At 37.1% G+C, this 10,843-nt stretch overlaps 1 protein-coding gene across 1 annotated transcript; it reads right to left on the bottom strand.

Annotated features, from left to right (window-relative positions):
* Positions 1–8,131: 8,131 nt before the first annotated feature.
* Positions 8,132–10,631, bottom strand: LOC149144026 (putative methyltransferase At1g29790). The gene has a single exon (XM_089449218.1). It carries the CDS (start codon positions 10,194–10,196, stop codon positions 8,721–8,723), a length of 1,476 nt encoding a protein of 491 aa, XP_089305344.1. The 5' UTR covers positions 10,197–10,631; the 3' UTR covers positions 8,132–8,720.
* Between the last annotated feature and the right edge of the window lie 212 nt (positions 10,632–10,843).

Raw genomic sequence — 10,843 nt, 5'->3', positions numbered from 1 at the left:
AGAGCCTATGTAGGAAGAAATGGCTAAAATAACAAATATTAAGTTGGAAGCGGAGAAGTTCACCGATAAGAATAATTTTTCATTGTGGAAACTGAAAGTAAGGGATTTGTTGGTGCAACAAGGGTTGCACAAAGCTTTAGATGGGGTTACGAAGAAACCTGTTGGCATAACAGATTTGGATGAGGAGGACTTGGATGCCCAAGCTCTCAGTACTATTAGGTTGTGCTTTGCGGATGAAGTTCTCTTTAATATTGTTGAAGGAAACCTCAACAAGTTTGTGGGGGAAGTTGGAAACATTTTATATGACCAAATATTTAACCAACATAATTTATTTGAAGATGAAACTATATAACTTTCGGATGAAAGAAGGTACTAAAATTGCAGAATACTTAAATGTTTTTAATACTCTTATTTGCCAATAGTCAGATATGGATGTGAAATTTGAAGAAGAAGACAAATTTATTACCTTGTTGTGTTCCTTGCCCGAGTCTTGGGATCATTTTGTGACTTTTATCAGTTTGAGCACAACCGAATCTTTGGAATTTGATTCTATTGCGGGAGCTCTATTATCTGAAGAAGTACAAGGAAGTCCAACATTGAAACTTCTGCACCAGAAACCATGGTAGCCAAAGGGCAGTCCAAGGAAAGAGGGGAGAAAGCAAGAAGTTATTCCAGATCAAAATTGAAAGGAAAGAAGTGTAAAGCTAAATGTTGGTATTGCAACAAAATTGGGTATCTCAAGAAAGACTGTTGGAAAATAAAGGAGTCCACTGAAAAACCAAAGAAAGAAGCAAATCAAGTTGAGTCAAGTATGATTGATGAAGTTTTATCCGTTGAATTAGGTATGGTAGATGAAGCTTTACTTGTTTGCAATGTCCCTCATAATTATGAAAATTGGTTGTTAAATTATGGTGCTTCTCATCACATGAGTCCACACAGAAATTGGTTCACTTCATATCAAGCTATGAATGGTAGTTTTGTGTTTATGGGTAATAATGTATCTTGTCAGACTATTGGGATGGAAAATGTCAGAATTAAAATGTATGATGATACAGTTAGAACATTAACTGATGTTAGACATGTACCTAAGTTGAGAAAGAATTTGATTTCTTTGGGAGTATTGGACTTAGAAGGTTACAAATTTACAGGTCAAAATGGAGTGTTGAAAGTTTCAAAGGGTGCTCTGGTTGTTATGAAGGCAGAGAAGATCGGAAATCTTTACAGACTCAAAGGAAGTACTCAGGTTAGTGAGGCAATGACTGTATCTGAGAAGGCAAAAGAAGATACTCGCCTATGGCATCAGCAGTTGGGTCACATGAGCGAGAAGGGTCTTCAGGTACTGATGAATCGCAAATTTCTTCCTAATTTGAAATCCTTGAGGTTGGATTTTTGTAAACATTGTGTATATGGAAAACAATGTAAACAAAAATTTAAAACTAGAAATCATAATAGTAAAGGAAGTTTGGGCTATATTCCTTTTGATCTTTGGGGACCATCTCCCACTGTATCTTATGGAGGTGCATTATACTTCTTAACCTTTATTGATGATTTCTCTAGGAAAGTCTGGGTCTATATATTGAAAAGAAAAGTTGATGTATTTAATGTTTTTAAACAATTTAAAGCTATGGTAGAAATGAAAACAGGAAAATCAAATAAATGTTTAAGAATTAACAATTACTGTGAATTTGCTTCCTTAGAATTTGGGCAATATTGCAAGAATGAAGGGATTATTAGACATAAATTTGTTGTCTATACTCTTCAGCGAAATGGCATTGCCGAACGTATGAATCAGACTCTTATGGAAAGGGTGAGAAGCATGATCAGCAGTGCTAACTTGAAGGAGTTATGGGCAGAAACAATGTCTACTGCTTGTTATTTGGTAAACATATCACCTTCAGTTGCCATTAATTGTAAAATATCTAAAGACGTTTGGTCGGGTTAATTTTGTGATTATTCACATTTAAGGATTTTTGGTTGTGATGCCTATACTCTTATTCCAAAGAATCAACGTTCAAAGTTAGACCCAAAAGAAAAATGTTATGGCTTTGTTGGGTATGACTATGCAGTGAAAGGGTACAAGTTGTGGGATCCTTCTTCACGTAAGATAGTCATTAGTAGAGATGTAACATTTGATGAATCTTCTCTTCTAAAATCAGATGTTGTAAAAGTTGAACAGGAATAGGTATTGTTGAATCAAAAAATTCAGTTGGAAGTTAAAATTTTTTTGGAAAGTCAAAAAGAATGAGAGACTTCTCAAGAAAAAAGTGAAGAAGATGCAAAGGAAACTGTATAAGTTCAGGAACTGATCTAGCAACAAGTCACTCTAAGGAGATCTACAAGAGAAAGAAGAACACCCAAACAGTATGAAGATTTTGCTTCATCTATTGCATTGATTACTGAAGATGGGGAACCTTCTTGTTATCAAGAAGCAATGGGTAATGCGGATAGCGAAAAGTGGAAAAACGCTATGGATGAAGAAATGGATTCCTTAGCCAAGAATAAAACCTGGGATCTTGTAGAACTTCCTGAAAGAGAAGTGTTGTTAGATGCAAATGGGTCTTCAAATTGAAGCAAAATGTTGATGGAAGTATCGAAAGGTATAAGGCGAGGTTGATAGCAAAAGAGTATTCTCAGGTTGAAGGTATTGACTTTCATGATATTTTTTCACCAGTCGTAAAACTTGTTTCTATTCAAAATGTGTTAGCACTAACTATATTACTTGATCTTGAGTTAGAACAGTTAGATGTTAAAACAACTTTTCTTCATCGAGATTTGGATGAAAAGATTTATATGGAACAACCAGAAGGTTTTGTATAAGGTCGCAACAAAGATTAGTTTGCAAGCTTAGGAAATCATTGTATAGCTTGAGGTAGTCTCCCAGGGAATAGTGCAAGAATTTTGACTCCTTCATGGTGAGCCAAAACTTTTCTAGAAGTGAGTATGATCATTGTGTGTACTTTAAAAGTTTCAATGGCATATTCATTATCTTGGTCTTGTATGTTGATGATATGCTTATTGTAAGCAAAAACATGGAAGAGATCAACAGGTTAAAGGCTCAACTTTCTAGGACGTTTGATATGAAGGATCTTGGAGCGGAAAAAACATATCTTGGGCATGGAGATACACAGAGACAGGAAAAATGGAAAGCTCTGGTTATCACAACAGAAGTATGTAGAGAAAGTACTTGAAAAGTTTGGTATGAACAATGTGAAACATGTTAATGTTCCATTAGCTTCCCATTTTAAGCTTTCTTCGGGTTTGAGTCCTAGAACTGATGAAGAAAAGAAGTATATGTCTCATGTACCATATGCAAATGCGGTAGGAAACTTAATGTATGCGATGGTATCTACAAGACCTGACATTTCACATGTAGTTGGAGTTGTCAGCAGGTTCATGGCAAATCTAAGAGAAGAACATTGGCTAGCAGTGAAATGAGTGCTTCGATATTTGAGAAGTGACCATTGTATCATTTTTAATCGTAGTGAAGGTTCAGTATGCGGATATGTGGATGTTGATTATGAAGGTGATTTGGACAAAAGGAAATCTATTATAGGATATGTCTTTACGTCTTTACTCTTCAGCCTCAACCTCAGCCTCAGCCTCAGCTTTAGCCTCAGATCAACAAAGGATAAAGGATATGGATCCTTAGCCCTTCTCGAGAGACAGTGCTTTCGACATCACTTCTAGGACATCTTGTCCAAGATGAGCCTCATGGACACCTTGATCCGTCCCACTGTTCTATATGGCTCAGAGATTTGGTGACCATCTTTACTTGAGTCAGACTAGGCTTCAGCTAAGAGAGTCTAGATTCTTCTTCTCTGCCGCATCATTAGGTGCAAACTGACAGTGCCACAACACATTATCCTTGCAAAGTTTGGAGCTCAGCCCTTTTGGCTTGAGACGGTCTTCAGATTGGTTTTATTCTTGCATCGTGTCCAGGGTTTGGCAGACTCGATAAAGAGTAGGGACTGACATCCTTACTTGGCATATTGCTCTTCTGAAACTATTGCCCATTCTACTCCCTCAGGGCGAGCCAGATGTTGGTTTACAGGAGTTTCGAATCTCTTAGAGTCAGTGGGAATTCAGTTGGATCATATCCCTCCTTTCTGATATTCCTTAGATGCTCTTGGTCACCTTTTACCTACTAGACAAGCTAAACAAGATCATCAGGGAGGACATCTACAGACAGTTTGTCCAGGTCACCTAGGTCAATTCTCCAAGAGGGTTGTGCCCAAAGATGGCCTTCTATGCTGGACACTTCTTGGAGTTGAGAGACAGGCTCATTGTTCGACCCTAGTATATGTTTCACCATTGGATGCATGCTCTTGACATTCCTCTAGGCTAGTTCACAGTAGGTTCTCATAGACTTCACATAGAGACGGACCACTAATTGGATAGACTAGACAGACTTTGCCAGGTATGTCATTTACAGGAAGTGCTTCATTCTTGGATGCCCTGTCTACTACGAGATCAAGGGAAGGTTTCATTGCTTGTTCAGAGATTCTCAGACCCTCGCCGTCTTTTTTAGGTATCCCAATCAGAGATGTTTGGCCCTACATATGCAGGAGTCTCTTAGGTTTCGAGCACATATTCTTCAGCCTCCCATCAAACCAAACCCCACACAGAGGATCACGACATTTTTAAGGGTACTACCTTCAGACAGGGGCAGGAAGAGATCGATTGATACCAGTACGTATCCATACTCCAGATCAGTGAGGATCCGTGGGACCTCACCCTGCCCCACGAGATCTCAACAACAGTTCCGTCTCAAATCCGATCTTGGGAGATGGACTAGGTCCTCCAGCATTTAGCAGCGTGTGAACCCCCCCAGGAAACGATTTAGTGGACAATCACTTGTCATCAGCTCTTCATCGGGCCAATAGAGTTTGTTGAGTTTCTTCAGTGTTATTCATTCAGCCTCAGATGTTAGGAGAGATGGGTCTAATCCTCAGACCTATTAGCTCCTGGATCTTCTCTGCTAGGCCCAAATGTTGATTTACTTCATGCATTGTATTTTTTATAGGAGATCGTTTGGTTCTCCCACTTTGTATATCTACCAGTGTACTCAACAGTCCATTTGACCTACCTTGTGGTCATTAGTTGGACATAAATATAATTATCTTACCTTATCTTGCAAGTGGAGCAATTAGTTGGATGTCAAAGCTTCAAGAAACTGTTTCTTTGTCTACTACTAAAGCAGAGTATATAGCTGCTTTAGATGCCAATAAAAAGGCAATCTGGTTGCAAGGTCTACTTGATGAGATTGGGAGGACACAAGAGAAAGTGAATGTGTTTTGTGACAGTCATAGTGCTATTCATTTGGCCACAAATCTAGTTTACCACAACAAGACCAAGCACATTGATGTAAGGTACCATTTTGTGAGACATGTGATCAATGGCAGCAAAGTAACTCTTAAGAAGGTCCATACACAGGATAATCGTGCAGACATATTCACGAAACCAGTTTTAGTAGAGAAGTTGTGATGGTGTTTGGCTTCTCTTGGCTTGCAGAAGAGATGATGAATGGGCATAGGCAAGGGATTAGGAAAATTGTTGTCAAGGTGGAGATTGTTGAAAAATAACAGCAATTAATGGCAATAATGTAATTACTTGAGTAAATATATCTTACTGTTAAGTCAGTTTTTATAACAAAAGGAAGTTATGTAAGGAAATAACACATATTAATTGGTGATTGCCTGAGAGACTTGTTGTAACTTGGAGATTCATTTTGAGCAATAAGTATTCCAATCCCTTGCCCCGTGGATGTTTCCTTGACACACCGTCAGAATTTTATCACATAATTCCTTAATTTATGTGATTCAGCTAAAATACCAACAAATATATGTACAACATGTAACCTCCATCTTTACCTTAGAGAAAAATATCCATCCTTGAGAAGAGTACAAGACTATTAATTCTCCAAATTGAAACTCTTTTCTAATGGATATCATGTTAAGAAATGCAAATAGTTCGATGATACCCTCCACTTCTACCTTAGAGAATAGCACAAGACCATTAGTTCTCGGAATTGAAACATAAGAAATGCAAATGGTTTGATGATACGCTCCATAGACACACGGGGTTGGTTGGTTTTAGTTTTTTTTTTTTTTTTTAATAGGTCTTGGAATTTTTTATTTTTATTTTTTTTAAATATATCTGGTTAGTTATTTGTGAGATGAAAAAATGTGAACATTTTATAATTTGAATTTTATAATTTAAAATTTGATCATGTTATCTTTTTTTTTTTAATGTAATTGTGTAATTGTAATTTTTCATAATTAAAATTATATTTTTAATACAGTTATAGATTCCACTTTCGGAAAAATCCCTTTAATATTTGGATTCTGCAATCTACAATTCCAATCATTTTTAACTTAATCGTGAACAAAACCAATTAACAAATTGCAATATTCATAGCATGTTTGCACTGCATTTTTATAAATTAAATTCTAACTAAAACGCTCCACTATTGGATTTACTGAAAATTTAAGTTCCATTTTGATCAAATGACTTCTACAATCTCAGCGACTAATAAATACACCCTGCTGGTTTAGGGAATTACTGAAGAGAGGGTGAGATTTCAACTAATCCGATCAAAAGCTATATATTACCCTTTAAAATCTGGTGAGGTAAGACAATGTGCCCTTCAAACCCACATGCTGAAAATTGCAAATATAAATGCCAGAAAGGAAAAGAAACGAGTTTTACTGTTGAATATTTGCTGCCAACAAAATCACTCATTTTGAACTATTTCTGGTGCAGAGATTCTCACAGGTTTGAATGAAATTCTTATACGCTGGCCTCACAGAGTTGTTAGCTTAGTTGATTTTCCAACATTGTTACAAACCTCCATCCCTACATCGATTAATGGCCCATAGCCTAGAAAAATTATTAACACAGGATTGAAATTTTGTCACAACCTTCTCTACATTGCTTAATAGCCCATAGCCTCGACAAATACTAAACCAGGATTGAATTGGCTGTAGATATGGCCCCATGTCAGTTTGGAATATGTTGAGACTCACTAATTTCTGCTTTATTTGGAGGAATACAAGTAAAGCAACCTTGAAACAAATGATTTCCTTCACTCCTACAAACAGTTTTAATTATAGAGCTAATTCAGGTGTCATGATATGTGGATACAACTTGAAGCAAGTTTCCATTGCAAACAAATTGAAAAACAAAAGAAGATAAGGGAAGTGTTTGTGTAAAACGTTTTGTAGTAGCTAACAGTGCATAAAGAAATAAATAGGAGAACCAGCAGCAAAACAATGAGATACTGGGGTTACAGAGATAAAACCACCATATGGGGTGAACCTCCACTCTCCAAAATACATCTTTATATTCCCATATGCCCTTTGTAATGATACACAAGTATGACTTTAAAAGCAAAAGCTTCACTGATAACACTCATTTCCCAAGCTCTTTTCATACTCCTCTTAACAACAACACAAAAGCTTATTAAAGCATTACAAAGCATTTATTAAACTTACATAAGATGACAACTTAATCACAACTTATATGACACCCAAGAGCTATTTCGAGCCATTGAATACTAAGGAAGAATGCAAAATAATAATGCTCATAATCTTACAAGATGCCAACTCAATCACAACTTGTATGACAACCGAGAGCTATCTCTAACCATTTGAATACTAAGGGAGAATGCAAAAGAATAATGTTCATAATCTTCAAAATTGAAACAACAATGAAGACTACAGGGAGTAGATCTCACGAGATTGCCAAAAGGCCAGGAACAGCCTGAGTGCTCAGTGCTATTTGGGCCAATGCAGCTAAAGTGACCACGTGGAAAGATCAGGCAGTGAACTCCTATTCCAACATCTTATCCAATTCTACTTGTGTCTAGCATGACGTAGAGCTGATCATGAAGAAAACAACTAATTTGAATCAAGGAAAACAGTCATTTATCTCAAGGTGTTACAGTCTCTTTGGTATACAGTTTCTCCATTGGAATGATTATGATAACAAAGTTTTCTCAATCTATATAATTAAAGTATATATCTCTGTCATCATAATTTTTTATCAATGTCTGTATCCATTTGTAACAATAATTGCAAAGTTATGTAGGCCAATATGTTGTACATGATTTTGTTGATGCAGGAACGTACAGTTTCTAAATAAAGGGTAACCAACAGACCTTGACATGAAATCCAAAATGAATTGATACCACACCAAAACCAATCTCAGGCGGGAAATTGTTCAATAGCTTTGCTTACTGTCGAGAAATGGCAAACAATGCAGAGACGAATTAAAGCCAATTTTCCAGGATGTCTTGCATCTCAATTAAACTCTATGCTAAGAGCCCCATGGATAATGCAACAAATCATGCTAAGCTATTCCATTGAGTAATGATGCATGAACTATTTTCTATATTAGTTTAAAAGGATTTACTAAGCTTTGCAGTCTACAAAAGTTTCTGGTACTTCACAATGTGATGCTTATGGAAGTTGCTCTGTGTTCTAACAAACATTTTCCTGCATGACAGTTGCTTCAAATCTTATAGGACTAGTCAGAAATCACAGTTCGGGTGGGCAAATCTGCTTAATAGCCCACTTCAGAAGGAAGAAAAGGGCACACCAACACAAAACTAAATCACACTTTTTCTTCCACACTAGGCTTGTAGGAAGAAAACTCATGAACAAAATAGAGGGTTGCCAAGTGAAAGAACAGAACAATAACAGGAAATAAAAGAGTTTGAATCAGAATGGCCGAGGAGGCTTCTCTAAAACTGCAGAAAAAAACACCTCTTTATCATCTTTATCTAGCTTAGGAGCCACTACCCATTTGTGTTTCTTGTATCTGAGCTGAAGAAAAATGTACAGATAACCATCCAAATCACTTCTGGTGCAGAAAAAGCTGTCGATCCATAGAAATCCTCCAGGCCTCAAAACTCTGTCCCAGTCGAAGATGACATAGTCCAAGAATTGTAGATCTATCCAACCATCCAGAAACCGCGTAGTATGGATGAGATCCAATGTGTTGTCAAAGAAGGGTAACCTCTGATTGATTGCTAGATAAAGAGGAACAAGTCCTCTAAGAGCAATTGTCTCACTGAAAGGAGCACCAAGATTGATAGTAGCTGAAACAATTGTTACATTAAACTCTCTCATTCTAGCTGCAAATGTCCCAGTTCCGATACTGAAATCCAACCCAATACGTATCTCCCCAGGTTTAATGCTCAGAACGTCAGCAATAAGAAAATCTGGATTGTTGGAAGAGTTTTGAACTTGCATCCATCTGGGAAATTCATGACTAGTAAGGTTAAAGCATTCAGAACATTTGAAAAATCCTTTGCGAGACCTATTGTTTGCTAGACATGTGAAATTCTTGCACTGGTAATGACTCCAACGAACATTCCTATCATCCGGGAGCTTCCAAAGGGATTCATTGATGGGAAATGGTTTCTGGTAATACTTAGGAGCTCTTGCAAAACATCTTCTTCTTGGTAAAGGATCACATCCATGAACCATTAATTTTTGAGCTATATTCCAGTCATCTTTACAGTAGTCACCAATATCATAGCCCATGTATTCTTCAAGTTCTTCTTTCATGGAAAAGCAAGCATGACCAATGCTTGGGAACGTTCCATTTGCTCCAAGAAAATTCTTCTTACCCAATCTGTTTTCCTTTACTGTAATATACTTGCGAACTTCTTCTATAAAGAAGAAATCTGCCAGTGGATTGGCTTTCTCATCAGTGGAAGTTCCAGCTACTTCCATTGGATCTTTAAGCTGAGTATTGACATCTGCGTTTTCAGGTACCAAATGCACCCCAGGAAGTCTTATTTGATCTAGGAAAATTTTAATAAAATCCACAGGGACAAGAATTTCTGCAAGAACTGTGCTGAATTTCAAACGCTCTGATTCAACTGTCTTTGGGCCTTCGGATCCTTCACCATGCATCTCCTCTAAGGATTTTTCTATCATATTCTGAATTCCCTCTACTTTTTTCTTCATGTCTTGGAGTTTGGAAAAGAGTTCTGCAGATGTAACATTTGGATATTCTTTATGGATGTAAAAGTGTTTGCAGTTGTTTGCATCATTCAGAAAGAAACCTGAAGAGTAGAGTTTCACTAAGCTCGTCAAACTGAGAACTACTAGCACTCCTAATAGCAATTGAAGACCAGATACCACCTTGGTCAATTTCCCTCTTTGAAAACAAGTTAATCTCTGCATTTTTTCTCTGGGTTAAAGATTGATCCACACACAGAGGAATTCAGTGGACCTTCTCAATTCTCCTTATGATATTGCTGTCAATTAAACGTCTGCAGAAAGATTTATGAGGCCTTTTCTACCGTAGAGGCACCGAACAAATCTTTTATCCACATAGCACAACATCATGCTGGTTGGAATATAACAATCCATTTTGCAGCAATTCTTCAAAACCCCACTGTGGACATTGTCATGGAAGGACTTTGCATGAAGTAGGACCAAAACTTACTGTACAAATAGGGAACAAACAAGCAGGTGGCTTATCAGTGTTCTGTTTTTTGCGGAGTGATGATCATAAGACTTATGATACCCAGCCCCCCACACACCCCAGATGTCTTAGTAGACTCTGAACCTGTTAAATTCTTTGACTCAAACTTTTGCCAATAATAAACTCAAGCTAATAGCACTCAGAAAAATGATTCAGTTTGGTGTTGTAATGATACAAAAGTTTAGAAGACACTTACTCACACCTGCTCTTCTTCAAACATATAGCATTGATAAACTACTTCATCCAAAGTATTTGATCTGGTGAAGAGAAACGAACCGATGCCTGTACAAGTAGGGACCTTCCCTCTGTTCAGACTACAGAAGGATAGACTAATGGACTTTTT

This window comes from Pinus tabuliformis, chromosome X (genome assembly GCF_031772625.1).
Source record: "Pinus tabuliformis cultivar Carrire ecotype Pingquan chromosome X, CPIR1, whole genome shotgun sequence".
Lineage (NCBI taxonomy): Eukaryota > Viridiplantae > Streptophyta > Pinopsida > Pinales > Pinaceae > Pinus > Pinus tabuliformis.
The sequence above is the reverse complement of the archived record's forward strand: the minus strand, read 5'-3'. Positions and strand labels throughout refer to the sequence as shown.